Here is a 17,791-nt window from a genome sequence, read left to right as displayed (position 1 = left end):
CAACGTTTGGGCTGCCGTAAAGACCATTTGTCATGCTGCTGGAGATGGTAGACGCGCCTCAAAACCTTACATGCTTGGTGGTCCTGGATCGCCAGGTTGGCATCGGGGGTTGTGACGGTTTTGTTGGCAGTGTACAGGATTTTCTCGATTGGCTGCATCCAGGATGAGCTTCCAGCAAAGCCTTGAACAAAAAGGGGAGTGTAGTAGTCTTCGGTTGGGAGAATCGTGTCTCGCTGGCTGGCCACCAATGATTTTTCTTCGACCTTCTTGGACTGCTTTCCAAATACAACGGTCGAGGGTTGGCTTCGAGATCGCTGTCTTCGGTGGGCGGACATATGGCGATGCCTCAGGCTCGGTGATTTTGGAGTGGAAGTTAGAGGAGTAAGCTGGTTGACCAAGCTCTTGTTGGTAGAAGATTGTTCCAACGTCGGCGTCTGGCGTGGGGTCGCGCCAACTATTTCGCTGACTGACTTCGGACGCATTGCGCCAGACGAAACTCTAGTGACAGCACGCTCGACCTTCGGAGGCGAGTCTTTACGACCAGGCTCCACAGTGGCAGCAATAGCCTCAGTATCAATAGGGGCGGGCCCCGGTGTTGATGGAGCTTCAGCTGCATCTGACTTTTCGGGTGTAGGTGTTGCCGTCCCTTCAATTTGACTTTCAGCACTTGCTTTAGGCTCAGGGATATCAACGTCCATCTGTTCAGGAGCCTCTTCTTGGCTGTCTGGAATTACCTTACTGTCCGAAGCTTCTGTAGGCGAACCAGCTACCACAGCGGGCGCTACATCAGTATCAAGTGTTTGCTGAGCACATTTCTCCTCAAGCTCTTCGCTGACCGTAGACACATTGTTGTTGGCCGTATCATCAATACCCGACATATTAACATCGTCGGATACTGGCACTACCATAGCAGTGCCTGCTTCGTGGCTAGTGTTCGTTGACGACTGTCTTGCCTCTGCCTTGGCTGCGACATTCGATCGAATAGACTCTTGAAGAAGTTGTGCTTCAGCAGAATCAGGGGGTGCTTCCAGTACACGATCTTCCAGGACTTCAGTTGAGGTAGCTCGAGTGGCGTTGCTCTCCTGGCTCCTAGACTGTTTATCCGTATACCCACCATCAGGATCATCCCCAATCTTATTCTGCTCTACTGGTTCGGCATACTGTAACCCCTCATGCTCCGGGCTTGTGTCGGTAGAAGCATCATCATGCACCGCAGGCGTTGTAGCACTTTGTGCTGTTGAACCAGGCGATGACAAAGCATCCGCGGGACGAGCCGCATCAGTAGAAGGGTTAACCGTCAATGGAACACCTCTGTTCGTCGCAGAAGCTCCGAAACCTCGCCCAGACTTCTCCAATACGGCCTTTCCGGTCTCAACATGCTCGCCCTTGGTTCCTGTTTCAAAAGTGACTTGATGCTGGCGTGGTATGGGTCCAGTTTCAATTGATTCATCGTCATTCTCTCCCTTCTGTATCGGGTTTGCATTGGCGCCAGTGGAAGCAGGAACACTAGGAGAGGTCTTTGGTGCCGGCTTCACTGTCGTGCCGGCAGATGGAGGCACAGTTTGGCCATTATGAGTAGGAGCAGGATCGGTGTTGACGATCGCAACTGGTTCTGTCGAAGTCTCGGGGGTTGAAGTGTTTGTCGAAGCAGTAGGAGCATCGGGTTTCGTGGATAAAAGACCTCCATTAGATTGGGTTTCATTCTGCGCATCCGCTACGTATGACTTGTTTGGACCGTCGAAGGTTTGCTTTGGCACCGACTCGTTCGCAATGAATATCGTCTTTGCAAGGGACTTTTGAAATACTTCTAGGGAAAAGTTTGGTCTTGTGGGAATACTGGCTTCGTTCAGTGTCTTGCCTCTGTATTGACGTTAGCATATTACAGACATTAGTAGCTTAATGCGCGCGGAAATTATTTGCCAAAAGCGCGTGTTCGACTTGCAGAACGTACTGGATAATATCGTTAGCTTGCAAGAACTGCCATTCGGCCGGTGTTGTGGTCGGCGCGTCGAGGTTGGTCAAGACTGGGTGCGGCAGACCCTCGGACTGTGTCGCAACAGCGAACAGCTCGCGCAGCTTTCGCTTCCGCGACGTCACAATTGAACTGAGGCAAGTTAGCATACCGAAAAACAGATGCCCATGATCGGAAAAATCAGCTCTTTCATTTGAGCCCATACTGACCTGCACTCATTGCGCTTTGATTGAAGCAGCCTTGATAGATCGGCGGCTCCGACCTCAGTCATAGCATCGACGGCCGCGACATCCGTTTTGGGGGGCAAAGGACGTTGCAGAATAATATTTCAAGTCGTCTGAGATGAATGCACGATTTTTTGACGATGAAATAGGCTGTTTTGATTGATTTTGGAGTGCCGATGTTGAGGGCGACGTCGCTGGAGGGCGTCAAAATTTCTGTCTCTGGGGAGACGATACCGTGGTGTTTGGCGGTTGCAACTCAAAGCACTGAATGCAGTGGAGTTTAGGTGAAGCGCGGGCACACGGGGGACAATTCAACACTGGGGAGTAACGGAAGAGACTAAAGAGAGTGCGGGACTGGCGGTGGATTAGGGGGGGCAATCAACCAGGCTTGCAGCGAATAGTGGGTGTAGCGCGAGTGGTGGGCAGGAGAAGTGATGAGCAAGGTTTGGGATAAGGCCAAGGTTTGTGGAAGACGAGATTCAAATGCCTAGTCCAGGACTTTTCTATTGGCACTGTGCTAAGATTGTCCCTAAACGTGGCGCCAAATGCGTCCCGAATGTGAAAGGCAATAGAAAGGGGTCGAAGATTTTGCAAAAGCACAGTATTTTGTTAAGCGTCACACACTGTACATAATACGCTCATCTTTGCGTGTACTATGTAGAACAGTCATTTAAATCTCCACCAAGTACAAGTACATACTACGTGCATTACGGGTACCAACTGTACCTTTTAAAGGTATCTACTAAGGTAGTACCAGTACATACCCTCTTGGACTTATTTGCAATCTGATAGCCCGGCAGCAAACAATTAGGAAAAATGTAGGTGTAAGTGATATCTCTGTATCATGTTATATTCTTTTGATCTTTTTCTGTTCAGTCATCCACAGCTCTAAATTGACTACCTACCTTCAGCCACTTGTTTTAGGGTGGCAGAATCAGATAGAATCATGTAATTCTGCAAGGGCAAGTTAAGAGGTCTTCATTTCCAACAAGATTCCATCTTTTTGTGTTGAATCCTGTGTCAATTAAGCACTGACTGCTGGTCATCACAAAAATACGTACATAGTAGGTACCACACGTCTGAGGGAGGAATCTGGCTCTTGTAATGGAAAACTCTAGCCACATTTTGTTCAGCCACCATACTTGCGCCACATTTCATGTGCTGCCTGCTTCTGACGTCTTTCAAAAATAATTCCATCTTCTCGACACAGGTATTCTGCATGTGAATCTGTAATCCATCAACGAAACGACTCACCACAAATGTCCGACCACAACAAACCAGCAGCACCACGAATAGCAATCAAATTCGGCACGCCGTCGGGTAACAACAACTCAAAAAAGCCTCCAAGACCAAATCCACCGTCGGCACTAGGGAAAAGACCGCGATCACACGCGCTAGGTGGAGGATCTGATTCGGAAGACGACGAAGATGATCACCGCGGACGACACGAGAAAATCACCGGCTTTGGCGCGGAAGGCGCTGAAACAGAGCGCAAACCAAAGGACCTAAGGACAGAGAAGAAAGACTTCGTTATTGCTCGACAACCGAATCGCGACTGGAGATCAAGTGCCAGAGCGCAGAAGGGCGGAAACTTACTTCCTGAGGAGGCTAGGGCGCAACAGAACGGAACAACAGTCGAAACGGAACCGGCGGATCAAGATAAGGGTCTAAAATGGGGCCTAACGATCAAGGAGAAAACGGACGACAATAAGGACGTCGAATTGAACTACGGCGACGACAAGGAACCCTCGGAGGATGACGATAAGAAGCCACCCCCCAAACGATCGGTAGACGACGAAGCCATAGATGCGTTACTCGGGAAGAAGGAGGAGGAAGACAAGATCATTCATCCTACCGAAGAGGACGCCTACCGCCGTGATATTCATGAAGCGGGTGAGGCATCTACCCTCAACGACTATGAAGCAATGCCCGTAGAGGAATTTGGCGCAGCTCTCCTGCGAGGAATGGGTTGGGACGGTAAACCCCGCGGCGCAGTAAAAGAAGTCAAGCGACGTCCGAACCGACTTGGGCTCGGTGCCAAGGAGCTCAAAGGGGAAGAGGACTTGGGCGGGTGGAATCAGAACGGGAAAAAGAGCAGACGGCCACGTCTTGATGAATACCGCCGAGAGGAGAACAAACGAAAGGACGGCCGTCGACATGAAGACAGTTACAAGTACAGCCGGGAAAAAGACCGGGATAGTAGGCATGGAAATCGTGACCGTGACCGTGACCGCGATAGAAATCGTGATAGAAACAGAGATGACGACCGACACAGAGGTCACCGAGACTATGAGCGGCGACGTTGAGGTGGTGGGATAACATTATAATATTGGTTTGCACTACTCTCATTCATCAGAACAGCGCAATTGTATTTTATGACATGTGACTACTTTCACTGAGTAGCCATCTCTCAGAATGCCTTATATCAAACAGATCAAGGTTCTTCTAGCACATGGAGCTACCACACATTTCAATCATTTCAATTAAGGTGCAGACTTTGATTCGGGTATCAAGTATGCTCGATTAAAGGTAATACTAAAACTACAGTCTAGCCCGGATGATAGGGGTATACGTATACTATATTCCTTCCAAAACAATTTAAGGGCAACCAAACGCCATGCATTTCCTCGCGAGCACATGATTCTACCTTGCTGACACGGTCAGTCTATCCGTTCCAGAAGGCACTTCTCCTTCATCTTCAACCCTGCCTTCGTTTATGTTGCCGTCAGCATCAGCCAGCGATGCGAGGCGTTTCCTCTCTTCATGTCTCTTCGTTAAGTTCAACGACCTCCGTATCGACATGCTTCGATTCCGGCCAGATTTCCCTTCACTGCGACCACGGTCTCCATCTGGGTATATTACATCTTCAAGGTCCTTTCCTTGTTTGAGCGCCGTCAAGGATCTTTTAGCAATGTCCACGTCTTCGAACATGGTCTCGGTATCAAGAAGTACTCGATCGATCTGTCCGGCGATACCTCGCTGCTTCTCCAATTCTTGGAGCTTCTCTCTCAGCTCTGTCATGGCGTGCCATCCCTCCATTATCTCCTTTTCGATTTGCTTTCGACGATCTTCTGGGAGTGCCTCATATTCTCTCTGACCTTGAGCGATACGAGCCCGACGGATATACTTCTGCGGTGTCTTGGATCGTTCAGCTTGCTTGACGACACCCTTGAGCGTGTAACCAATCGGCCCAACAACAGCAGAAAGATTCTTGAGCACCAGTCCTGTCAAGCCCATACCTGTGCCCTTAACAAAACCAATTGGTCCGTTTTCCTTTGCTCCGCGAATCGGAAGACGAACAACTCCTGTGAAACCATCGTAGACGCCATAGGCAAACTCATGCCCAGCCGCCCGGAGGCCAGAGTGGAAGCCTGTTACTCGAATGGGTCGTCGTACCGTGTTATCGCCATAGAGTCGAGGGGCGTTGTGAAATCCTTGTGCCAGAGCCATCGAGAGGTCCACTGGCGCCTTGGCGATAGCGGTAGCAGTTCTTTCAACACCGCTTGCCATGTCCCCAACATACTGCCCGCTTGTTTCTTCGGCAGTGGTCTCGCTGTGTATTGAAGCAGCGTCTGCTGAGTTTTCGGCATCTGCAGTGTTGTTTTGTGATGTTTTATTACCGGTTTTCCTGGTCTTCTTCGACCTTTTTACACTCTGCCGCTTTCTGATCGACTTGGTCCTCTTTGCCCAATGGTAGGGAACGCTGGCGACGCCGTGGAATGCTTCACCAACCGTGCTAGCAATGGAACCAGCGATCCCTGTGACAGGCTCTCCGGGGCCTTCGAAATCGTTCCATTCCTTATGTCTGAGTAGTCTCAGACGCTTCCAGGTTAGCGATCCATTTCCAACCAAAATATCGGCAGCCAAGGCACCCAATTTGATGTTGGATCCTTTAACCTCCCAGACAGCTGTACGGTCTTTAAGAAGAGAGCATCGCAGAATGCTAGGAGACTTGAGATTCAACTGACGATGAAACTCATTGACAGCATTGGCAGCACCATCTCCTTCTTCCGCGATTCGCTTGGCGATCACTTCGGCAGCTTGTTTTGCTTTGTCCGTGAGACAATACTCAATGCCCTCTGCAAGCTTCTCGGCATTCAGATGTTTGTAGGGAACTGGTTCAGGGCCCACGTCTGCGCTGCTCACCATCTTGCCCCAGAAGTTCTGGTCGCCGAAGAAGGGGACGATCATGGTTGGCTTGCCACACTTGAGTGCAATGGCTGTGGTACCTGCGCCTCCATGGATGACGCAAGCTTTTACTCTTGGGAATAGCCAGTCATGGGGGGTGTTATCGAGCATAAAGATGTTATCGGGGACGTCCTCTCCTCCAAGTCCACCCCAGCCCTTAGACACCAAGGCACGAACGCCTGCCAGTTCAACGGCTTCGAAAATCATTTGAGTGAACTTATCAGCATCGTCAACAACGATAGAGCCGAACCCGATGTAAATGGGATCGTCTCCGGCTGCCAGAAAATCCTCGAGCTCCTTTGGTGGTTCAAAGGTTGAAGCCAAATCAAGGAATACGAACCCAGCTACGTCAATTTCACTGCCCCAGTCCTGTGGCTTAGGTACAAGTCCTGGCGACCACAGATACGTGAAAGGCACATGCAGACGGTAGGTCGCCCCTGGCGCCCAAAGAGTTGATACTGGGTCCAGAGCCAATGTCTTGACACGAAACTCATTAACCAGATCTCCTAGCCCTTGCCATACCATCATCTCAACCAACGGATATGAGATGAAGTTGGTATAACCAGGATCCACATTAGAATTCTTGATGCTCGCCAAAGGATGTGGAAATGCCTGTGTTGGCGTATAAGGAAATGTAAACATTAAATGAACGGGGATTCCCAAAGCTTCGGCGCAGTGAATATGTGCGAAACTTGGTGGGTTGGCGATGATGACATCCGCCACAAAAGGATCCTTTTTGCCCATCATCTTTAGGTTTTGCCGGTCCGACTCATCGTCTGTGGCATTTATACATGCACGCCAGAACCCATCGAACATAGTGGCCATGGCAGCTCGTCGTCGACCGATATCTCCAGCTTTGAAAGTCTCAAGGGTCGGAATCAGACCAGGGTTCTTGACCATAAAGGCCATGAGTTCTGATGGATCGCCTCCAACAGAAAAGAACTCGAGCCCCGAATCCTTCTCCACAAAGTCACGGAAGGCCGGATGTGTAGCGATGCGCACGCGATGTCCATAATCCTCCTTGAGAACTTTGCCGATCTTTAAAAATGGCTGGGCGTCTCCTCGCGAACCAATAACCATGATAACAATGTTCAGGCGCGTCTGAGGTCGTGAGTCTGCCACGGCTGTCGCGGAGGAAGACCGGCGTGGGCTTTCTGGAATATTGAGGTTCGACGGTTTTTCTGCTTGCTCTACCCTTGGGGGTGCCACCTTGCTGACAGCTGCCCCCAAAGCTTTACTTAAGTATCCAGTGCCAGCGGTTTCGTTGACCGTGATGCGCAGACGACCATCCTTCTTGACTTTACCTGAAGTTTGGTAATTCTGGTTGCCAACACTAAAGTGGCCATATTTATCCTCGCTAAGGTCCTTATGTGATGCCTTGTCTTTCTTCCGGTGTCCGCCGCTTGGCGGTTCTTGCAGGTTGGTCGAGCGTTGCTCTTCGTCGGACGATGACGATGAACTTCTTCTAGAATCAAGTCCCGTATTGTCTGGCCCTCCCCAAATCGCTTTGTTCAGATAGGACGTGCCAGCCCTGGCTGGACCGGGTCGAAAGTATGAGTGACGATGATGATCGCGACGAGGCTGCTCAGTTTGCCATGTCTTAGTCGGCTTGGGTCTGTTCTCGCGAACTGTTGACTTTTTTGGTGATACCTGGTCAGACACTTCGGGGACAGACGCAGGTTGTGAATGAACTCGTGTCTGTCTAGTGTCTTCGTTGGGAACAGTGCCAGGGGTGACAGCGTCCTTGGGGCTTCTCGGCGATAATGGGCTCTCGGGCGCCAGGATCGGGCGTGGGATTGGGGCAGGATAGGCAAGATCTCCATGGTCATCTGTGATTACTGTTGTGGGTTGTTCTTCGTCTTCTTCGTTGTTGTATTGCTGCGATACCTCGAGTTTGAGCTTCTCGGAATCTTCTGGTGGAGAAGCCATGGTGGTATTACTGCACCTCCTCTGTGGGAATAGGCAGGGCCGGTATCTTTCCCGAGGTTTGAAATTAATAAAGGAAATTCAGAGAGATATGCCGGCGACCCCGATCGTAATGATGAGTTGGCGTAGTTATCGTGTCACTGTCGCGTGCGCCACTTGATCAGTCGCACCTTGGCAATATATCTGCTTGGCGGGTGTTGTTGCTAGAGTCACGTATGTTATACCACGGTTCAGTGCACAGGTATTCAGGAGAGAGTCCATGATCGGGGCCAAGACCATCTAATGAAAGGCTCCTACCTGGCATTGACAATTTTCCGCCCCTTCTATCCCATCGTACAGATCGGGCAGGCGTCACAAGGCTATCTCTCTGGTCTCGGCAATGTTCTTTCCTAATTTCTGGTTTAAAGATGCAATGATGTCACTTGCCGTTTTTTCCACTGCGGAGCCCCCTTGGCGCTCGGTGTTTTAGCTGCTTTTGCTCCGCAAGGCTAAATTAATGGACCTCCGCAGAGTCTCGTTCAGTGTCTAGTCTGCGAGTGCAGGGGATAGGCGCCCGAGGATCGATGATGATGGACCGCTAAATTACTAGGTAGGCAACTCGGGATAGATGCCGGTTTCAAAGAGCTGCAGTCATGCATTGATTTGCTGTCAAACCAGCGTTTTTGAGTATCGTACTGTACTTCATGATACAGCCCGTCTTATCATCTCGTGATGGCTTCCTTCATTGGCATCCGCATCAACGAGGTGCAGCCACAACGTGATACTGGTTAAAGTAAACATTTTAGGTACCGACCTAGACACAGGTACGTTCAAATAAAAAAATCATGACGTGGTAGCTCCTCTTTAAGTCAATGCGCCAGCGGATCTTAGAGTTATGGGCGAGAGATGATGAGTTATCATGACCTGTCCCCTCTGTGCTGCCGGTCGCTTTGAACTTAATAGTTAGCGGTATGTGCCTGATGATGTGGGTTAGACTAACTAGGTACTTATTGATTGCCGTCATACAAGCTCACAGCTTCTATCAAAATTTACAGAATACGATTACCGCTTCGTCTGGCTTTGCTTGCTAGCGGATCGTTGTGCTGATACTCGAGTCGTGTCTTGCCTGGGCCGGACTTATTGCTCCGGGCTTGAAATGAGACTGCCACCCTACACCGGGCTAAACAAGAAAAATCCAAGTTAGCAATAGGAAGCAGCTGAATGTACACAAGTTGTCCAGATTGACCTTGAAACTCGATTTATTCGTTTATGTCCTCGTCGTTCTTTTGAATATATTTACATGCTTCTCGCAGTTGATGTAGCCTCGATTCTTTTGGCAAGCCACAAAACTCATCTACATGGATGACAAAGTGACAAGCTATCCCCAACCAAGAAAAGCAGTGAAGATGACAGTACCAAGTGGCAGCACGCACCTCTCAGGTAGACTCTACTTCTAGGGACTATGATCGACAGATATGACAGATCGCTATCCATTTACAGCTGCTGTATTTCTTCACTTCTTAACTCATTTGCAACGCTATTGTGATTCTCGTCCATAAGACTCTAGTGTAAAGGAGCTCGCTCAAGGGTATCCGTCAAAATGCCCAACTGCATTTGCACATCGTCTTGGCCCTGTCCGTCAATCTCTTTCTTATCCAGTGCTTCCATCAAACGCTTGGCGGCAGCGAGCAGAGGACTCGCGTATCTGTGCTCTACTGCCGCAGCCATACCGGCAGGAGCCAAGTTCTTGTAGCCCTGTCCACCAAACAAGAACAGAGCAAAGTTCGCAACTTGAAGATGGAAGGGCGCATTCTGTATCCAGAACTCCCATAGCGCCTCCAAATCCGTGTCAGCAAGGTACTCGAGATCCTGAAACAGTGTATACTGAAGCGTGTCCAAGCAGTCAGAATCAGCAAATCGTCCCTTTGAGCCATCCCTCTGAGCGGCAATAATCTCTTCTCGTAACCACGTTACGGCACATGCCTGCAGGGAAGAAAACATGCAGTTTTCCAGCAAGTCCTCCAGAATATTTAATCTATCCTCTTCGTCAGGGTCCTGGTGAAGTATGTGACCTGCCAACACTGTAGCTGCGTTCCGCACTCGTAATGATGGGTGGAATACAGAGACAAGAGTTAACAGATGATGATATGACATGAATGTCGCACTCTTGTCATCGGCCGCACTGGGTCCAACTATTCGTTTCTGGTCATGAAGCCAAAGTGCTATAACAAGCAATGCCTCAACAGTGCCAGGATTTCCCTCAATCTGCGTCTGTGGTTCGTCGCCGAGAAATCGCTTCAGCAAGTTATGGTGTTCAGGAAAAATATGCGCATTGGGTTGTTCGTAGTTGGCGTCAAAAATATCTGACGCGAACATGCGATAAGCAGTCAGGCAAAGGAAGCCACCTGATGATAGCTTAATGGCTTCGGGATTCTTGGGATCGGGCTCAACAGACAGTGGATTCACAGCAAATGGTGACTTCAAAACCTTCTTGACCTCATCTGAAGGCAATTTCGCCAAGCCTAAATCGCGAGCAACAGCCTGAACACGTTAGTATCGGAATCGTGCCATACGATGTCGCCCACTTACAACTAACTGTCCGACCAAGGCATCCCTGGCCTGGAACTCGTCTACTTGCTTGAACGCCTGCAACATAGTTGGCTTCCCTGGCAGGATCCTCTCCGGATTCAAGTATTCCAAATGCCTTGCCGCCCACTCCAGACTGTTCGAGTTGACATATGCTTCGAGAATGCTTGTTACGAAGGATTGCAAGAGGCGCGATACTAGTTCAGACTCGCCCTCGCCGGCCTGACCGGCATGTGCCTCGGGGTCGGGCGCACTCTTAGTCATGTCACTACCCTGAAAAGCTGTTTCTAGCTTGGTGCTGGACTGTCGTGTAGGTAGAGGTGGTCGTTTTCTCCCAGAAAGAGATCGCACGAGATCAATAACCGCTGCCGTCGTCTCGGCTCCTTGTGGGTTGTATGCTCGATAAACTGTTTGTAGTGTGGTATGGAGGTATCGTGATGGCGCTTTGACCTGTAGTCTTTGATGAAGGATGCTGAGCATACCAACCAGAGTAATGAACTTTGCACTTGCTGATGCATCGCCGGCCTCGGATGATTCTGCGTTTGTGTCAAGAACCTCGATAACCTTGAGGATGACCTCGCGGGGGTTTCCCAGGCGGGCAATGGTTTCAAGGCAGCCCTCACTGCCAGGAACAGCAATCAGCATTTCCACGAGATCCCAGCCAATTTCGCTGGTAAGCTTAGCATCTTGGAGGATTTCCTGAAGGGTTGGGAGAACTTCAGGGGAGAGGTTCGTTTCGACGACAGTGAGATAGGTAAATGTGTCTGTGGTGGGAGGACGTGCCTCCTTGAGTCTCTTGATAGCCTCTTCGGTGGTCACCATGATTCTCGATATATGATCGCTGAATCGTGTTGTTTTCCCTCTCGTTTGTAACTTGTGTCTGGTCTGTCTCTCGTAAACTAGAGGTACCTAGCTCAACAAAACGGCCCAGGATCTTCACGGTTATCGGTAGCTGAGGAGGGGTCGATCGTTCGGCTCGTGACAGGTCTTAGCGTACTCAGCGAAGAGAAGGAGCGAGTTTTGTTCTAGAGCGCAAAAGACAGATGGCGGGGAAGAAAGGCAAGTGCAGTAAAAGACTGATAGACTCCTGATCGGCAAGTATTGTATTTTTGTGGTCTCTCGCAGATGAGATAAAGGAGCATGTCACAGCATGAAAAGAACGAAACGTGCTGATGAGGGATGACGAGGAGCTTTTAGTGGAGACCTTGCTTCTTAGCGCGGGACAGTTTCGTCATTACGCTTGCAGCCATGAGCTTGTTTTCCTTTCGAGTTAGAGGCTTACCTATACAGTACTGTAGTCTACGGAGTAGAGAGAGATGACTTGTATGGATGGAGTTACAATCTGTCTAGGTGAGCCGAGTTTCACAGATAGTAGATATGATATTGTTGTTTTATCTGCAACTACCTACTGAAGATCAGAGACCTGACGGACCGAATAAAAAACCCACGCCATCATAAAACAAACAACAGCCCAAACTACTGACCTATTCTTAGGTACCAAGTGAGACTGTTTGATGTACTACAGGGGTTGTTGACCTTCGATCGCCAAGCCAGTTCCCGCAAGCCGTCGTTAAAGCTAACCTTCACCTCCAGACGTCAGCACTTTAATGGCAATACGATTGAAGTATCACAGCCACAAATGAGTTTGTTGAAGAGGCATCAATGATTGGCTAAGACAGAATAGCTAGCAATTGACAGTACAGACATTTATTTAAAAAAAAAAAGCACCTCCGACCTTTTTGATTTTCTTCAAACGCCGCAAACCCGTCCTTTGACCCCCACCCCAAACCGCAGCCCAACACCGTTCCCAGATGCAATCCGACACATGTACGCCGTGTCAACATGAGAAGATATGATACATAAAATGGTCATGAGTGATATAAGAGATATTGTACAAGCTCAACCTCTACCGGCCGAGCCAGAGCTGTTGGTATTTACATCCAGCTTGGCCTCGAGCCTTTATTCGGGTGTCGTCCAAACCCGAGCTTGTTCCTGTGTGCATAAGTATTCTGATTTTTCTTCATCGCCTCCGTCAGGATAAAAGGTTCCTCCATCGGAATAAGTTGTGGATATGCCCTGTATGGCAATACATTTTGCATTTCTTTCTTGGTCAGCGGCTTGTCTTTCTTTGGTGCTGCTGCTAGCCTTTCTTTCTGCAATTTGTTGATGATTTCTCCAAGCTCTGTATCCTTGCTGACGATTTGAGCCTTGAGGAAAGGCAGCGTCTCTTGTGCCGACTCCTGGATGCTCTGCATAATAGGCACGCGTGGAGTGTACTCAATGTGATCCAACTTGGGGGCATATTTGGCGTCTGGGACGATGGCAGGGTCTAATCTCGCAGCTTCGCCCTTGTCCAGAAGCGTGGTGATATCGATGCTCTCTCCCGGAGGAATAGGGGTCTGATGGCTTGGGGTGATACACTCCATGTCCACTTCCTTGCGTAGAACGTGGTCGATATCCACGGCAGAAAAATAAGCGCAAGATTGAGGCAGATCATCGATGCCAACCTGTTGAGAGAACATAGCTCGTGTCCAAACATTTGCGACCTGAAGAGCGAGTGCTGTGCGGTATTTGTCATTGTCCTTCACCAAATACCGGATTTCATCATGAACTGTAAGAGCCACCCGGGCATCGATGTTGAAGCGACGAATTAGGTAATCCATGGCGACGATAAGTAAATGAAGGTAGTCGACACCAGAAGATTGGATAGCCCAATTAATTCGCGATGTCAAATAACCACCCTTGCTGATGTATCGTCCCATGAGCGCTTCAGTAATTCCTGCTCCTAATACTGGTGTTCTTGCCATATCTTGCTCAGCAAACTCCTCGAGTTTGTTGAAGACAAATGACTCGGTGCCGCCTCGCCAAAAAGGACGTTTATAAAGCACCCTACGATTGGTCTTTGTACCCTTGGTATTTGCATAGAGCTTTGACGCCGTTTCCATGGTCTGCTTCTCGGAGAGGTTGGGGTTAAACTGCCGCAATAAAGTCGCTGCGAATTTGAGACCAGCTCCATAAATTCGTCCATAGTTGAAAATTTTGGCATTGTTCCTGGTGATGCCCAGGATAGATGCCGTCCGCGAATGAAGATCCGTGCCAGCAGACTTTGTGCCCTCCAAGGTCATGAAACCGACAGCATTTCCACCATGAATCTTGAACGTTGCATCGCCCACAAGACTGGCAATCCAAAGCTCCTCCGAGTCAACATCTGCTCCTACGAAGCAGTAGCCCTTGGGTGCCTTGACCATTGCTTTGAGCTCAGAGCCGACGCGATTCTTCTTGGCATTACTAGCTGTGAGCCATGTGTTTTCAACTGCTCTGCGAGTTATAGTTCCCATTGGGATGATCTGCGGCAGAATGAAACCGGGCCTATTCGACTTCCGCCTCCCACGAACTCCCTGCATTGTGCGGAGGTCTGCGTCATAAACAACCATCTGAGATTTAATCCGATCTCTTGCACTTATCCAATAAGAGCATGACGCGTTCATTTCCAACGCTTCCTTGGCATATGTATACTCGGAAGACAGCATGCCATTCTCGAAATAGGACAAATACCCTTTTGCCATGGGATTGGCACAGCGCGCTGTTGGACCATCCTTATGAGGGAGCTTGAAGTAGGAATGGGCATGATCGTCACGTAGCTTGCTTTCAGACTCATCAAATTTGCACTCTACTGCTTGCTTGGCTGTGTAATTCGCGGCTTCTGCTCGAGGTACGCGGAACGTCCAACCGTATTTATCGGACCAAAACAGTGGGTATCCATCCCAGGCCATCTTCAACAACAAAGGGGCAACTCGAGTTCGAACAGTAATATTGATGGGAGAGTCGTTCGTTGGGAAGAGGTCCTTGTACCATTTGGGCATACCCGGCTTTTTCTGCCTAGCTGCTAGTCTCGGGGGATCGTTTTTAGTCTTCCCTTTGACCATCTTGATCTCTTGTCCTGACCAGTCAAGCTGTTGCATCCAAGGGTCCTTTTCGTATTCTTCAGGCTTGTCCTTGATCTTCAAAGCTGTTTCAGTCAAACCGACAAGGCGTTCCTGAACAGCATCAGAGAGTTTGTGGTAGGTAGCCTCGGCATTCTTGATATAGGCGTCCCACGAATCATCGACTGGAAGAATAACAGAGGAGAGATGCCGAAGGGCTGCAAAGCTGACAGGATGAGGACAGGTCGAGAGGAAGTTGGGGAAAACAATCTGGTAGATACGGTGAGTGATCGAGACATCGGCGGCGCAATAATCCAGAAGCTCATCCAGCTTTTCCCGAATTCCTTCACGATCCAGTTCACCAAAATCATCTCGAATTGCTTTGTCGATGGAAACATTCAGGTGAAATTTAGCCACATCCCGCAGAGAGTTGACAGAGCTTCGTTCGACCCAGAGATCTTCTTCATCGTGCATTCCTTGTGTGCTCAGCATTGTCGCCAGGTCGTGGTTTGGGGTCTCGTTCGCAACTTGCTCCCGCAACTCCCGGTTCTTTTTGTGCTTCATCCAGGTAGGTCGTTGCTGAGAGCACATGCCGTTCACAGCTACATGTAGCGACATTGTGTCGAGAAAGGTATTCCGGGTTTGCTTTTCGCTGTACTCTTCCAGAATCCGCGCTCGGTCAAAACCCACGTTGTGCCCTACGATAATTCGATCCTTGCTAGGATCGCCAAAAGGAATCAAGTGTCGGTCATTTTCGGTCTCTCCTAATAACCAAGGTGACAACCACGCATACCAAGCAGTCGGACTCGAGGCGCAGGCCATCACAGCGAAGGGGCTTACTTTCCACATGACCTCGGTGTCGAATGACAGCATCTCTTCTTCAGGAACTTCAACTTTTTCGGTCTGCCCATCGGGATAATATTTTGTCCAACCACTCTGACGTACCCATTGCCGTGGTTTTGGTGGTGGATTGGCGCGGGCAAATTGCTTCGCATATGTAAGGAAAGGCTCAGCTGCATCTACACCGAGCTTGTGAAAGTGCTCGTCAAGCGTACGTCCTTGAAGCGGAGGCATATCGAAAGCGATTGGCTCGGACTTGTCGGTGTTCTTCCCAAGCAGATCATGACGCTGTAAATGATCTTTACATAGGTCGACAAGGACTTGTGGCGGGGGTTTTGCGCCGTCGGGAAAGATTTGGTCGAATACGTGGGAGCTGAGCTGCTGGACGCCTATCTCGTTATATCGGGCTTCAGAAGGCACTGGAGGAGAATTAGCAGCTGGTAATTTGTGCGAAAGGAGCGACGTAGTCCTACAAGCAAGGGTCTTCTTCTGCCTTGATTCAAGGCTGTCAGCGACCGCAGCCAGACATCGCACTTGAGTGCGCAAAGCATGACGACGAAAAGTTTGGCATCGAGTGATGCGACTGAAGCTGGCTGTGGAACGGCGCAAGGGGGAAGCAGCAGCTGGAACAAACATTATTAAATACGGCGCAGTAGCATACCGGCCTCTGATTATGATTATCGCCAACGAACTTGGCGATGTATCGATTGAAGGAAGTTGTGGATTGATAAGAGCACCTTGACAAATGCAAGGTCAGGATGATGAATTTGGCATTTGTCTAAATTAGCGAATCCCTGCTAAGTTAAGTGGATGACACCTTGCATTGTCAGTGGATCCCCAAGATTCCATCTGCTAGGTTCCATGCGAGTGGAGAAAATGGAAGGGTCTATGGAGGGGCAGTTGATGGACGTAGGGCTTGTAAACCTTTAAGAAACGAGCTGCATGAACCCGACTTCAGAGATCAAATCCAAGGAGTTCTGAGCCAATGTCAATGTCTTTTGGTGTTTGTTGTAATCCCTCCATCGCCCTTGCGAGTGAACTGGACGTAAGATTCGAGTTTGGTGTCTGTAGACTGTGCGAGGCAGTATGGAAACATTCAGTCGAGTAGTTGACCCCTGCCTGATCTCTGGACTTACTTGAAAGTATGAGACAGAAGTCGAATATACCGATACAACAAGGAGATTTCGATGATGAATGCATGTAACCCCGCCAGATCAAACCAGGCGAGACCAGATAAGAAGAGACTGAAGCACATAGCCTTTCTGGCCTACCTACTACCTACAGAGCTGAGAGCATACCTATAACAACCCGGGCAACTTCCTTACAGCCTGGCTGTATTAGTACCTAGTATATATCGATATAAGTCCTTACCTACTGCCGCGGTGCAGCCGAGACTTGCCTACACCCATAGTGTCATTGGCTTAGTATGTAGGTAGCTCGCCCCCTCTTCCATTGGTGCAGGTAGTTGCTTAAAACAGCTAAAACTCGCGGGGGCTTTCAGTTTACTTAATACTTGTTGGTTCAGGTTCCATCCTCCTGAACCATTACAACATCCATTTCTAGATCTGGCTGGGAGACTGAGCCAAAAATGCTCTTTCAAAACAATACAAAGAGCTCCTCCTATCTCCCTTGTTATCAACATTAACGATACCTCCTGGCCTTTGTATCTTTCTGGTTTATTTCACCTTCCGTCCCATTAATACTAACCTAAGTGCCTATCCACCCCCTGGTCTTATCCGATCCGGCTCAGCCCAGCCAAGTCCAGTTCAGCCGGGCGGCAGTCAAAAAACAAAACAGTCCATCATTGTTTTAATCGCCCAAGTACTTACTGTAGATTCTCCACGGCTTGCAACCGTTTTTCCCTCCCCCGTGACGTCCTCCAACTCCAACAATGGAGCAGCAAGGTTTCTTGTATATGGACTTTACTTTCTCTCATCTGTTGCAAGGTTAGAATTAAAAGTTTCTCTCTTTCTTCCTTTTGTCCTCTCGGTTATTACCTACCTACCTACCTACCTAGGTACCTACGCTTAGTACCTCTTTGTCTGCCTGCCTGGCCTGCCTTGGTACTTCTTCTGTCGCCATTGTCAGGCTTCTCCTGCCCTGCAGCTGCGTCCAGTCCAGTTCTGATGCCCCTACGCGTCGCCTTTCATTGG

At 49.4% G+C, this 17,791-nt stretch overlaps 5 protein-coding genes across 5 annotated transcripts; 1 reads left to right on the top strand and 4 right to left on the bottom strand.

Annotated features, from left to right (window-relative positions):
* Positions 1–1,590: 1,590 nt before the first annotated feature.
* On the bottom strand, positions 1,591–2,388 carry B0J16DRAFT_153161 (uncharacterized protein). The gene is made up of 3 exons (XM_046122083.1): positions 2,182–2,388; positions 1,952–2,104; positions 1,591–1,858 (listed from the first exon to the last, which is right to left on the bottom strand). The coding sequence occupies exons 1-3, from the start codon at positions 2,241–2,243 to the stop codon at positions 1,699–1,701; spliced, it is 375 nt and encodes a 124-aa protein (XP_045981193.1). The 5' UTR covers positions 2,244–2,388; the 3' UTR covers positions 1,591–1,698.
* A 914-nt stretch (positions 2,389–3,302) lies between these two features.
* On the top strand, positions 3,303–4,671 carry B0J16DRAFT_344373 (DExH-box splicing factor binding site-domain-containing protein). The gene has a single exon (XM_046128172.1). The coding sequence runs from the start codon at positions 3,456–3,458 to the stop codon at positions 4,500–4,502; it is 1,047 nt and encodes a 348-aa protein (XP_045981192.1). The 5' UTR covers positions 3,303–3,455; the 3' UTR covers positions 4,503–4,671.
* Positions 4,672–4,839: 168 nt separating this feature from the next.
* Positions 4,840–8,313, bottom strand: B0J16DRAFT_270135 (uncharacterized protein; the record flags this gene model as incomplete). Its single annotated transcript, XM_046123533.1, has 1 exon — positions 4,840–8,313. The coding sequence occupies one exon, from the start codon at positions 8,311–8,313 to the stop codon at positions 4,840–4,842; it is 3,474 nt and encodes a 1,157-aa protein (XP_045981191.1).
* A 1,539-nt stretch (positions 8,314–9,852) lies between these two features.
* On the bottom strand, positions 9,853–11,697 carry B0J16DRAFT_385833 (YAP-binding/ALF4/Glomulin; the record flags this gene model as incomplete). The annotated part of the gene is made up of 2 exons (XM_046131529.1): positions 9,853–10,830; positions 10,879–11,697. 2 exons carry the CDS (start codon positions 11,695–11,697, stop codon positions 9,853–9,855), a joined length of 1,797 nt encoding a protein of 598 aa, XP_045981190.1.
* Positions 11,698–12,547: 850 nt separating this feature from the next.
* B0J16DRAFT_289056 (DNA polymerase family A-domain-containing protein) lies at positions 12,548–16,396 on the bottom strand. Its single transcript, XM_046124207.1, has 2 exons — positions 16,112–16,396; positions 12,548–16,057 (listed from the first exon to the last, which is right to left on the bottom strand). Exons 1-2 carry the CDS (start codon positions 16,272–16,274, stop codon positions 12,810–12,812), a joined length of 3,411 nt encoding a protein of 1,136 aa, XP_045981189.1. The 5' UTR covers positions 16,275–16,396; the 3' UTR covers positions 12,548–12,809.
* Between the last annotated feature and the right edge of the window lie 1,395 nt (positions 16,397–17,791).

The sequence above is a fragment of the Fusarium flagelliforme genome, assembly GCF_020744385.1.
Source record: "Fusarium flagelliforme strain FIESC 12 MPI-CAGE-AA-0113 chromosome Unknown B0J16scaffold_5, whole genome shotgun sequence".
Classification (NCBI taxonomy): Eukaryota; Fungi; Ascomycota; class Sordariomycetes; order Hypocreales; family Nectriaceae; genus Fusarium; species Fusarium flagelliforme.
The sequence above is the reverse complement of the archived record's forward strand: the minus strand, read 5'-3'. Positions and strand labels throughout refer to the sequence as shown.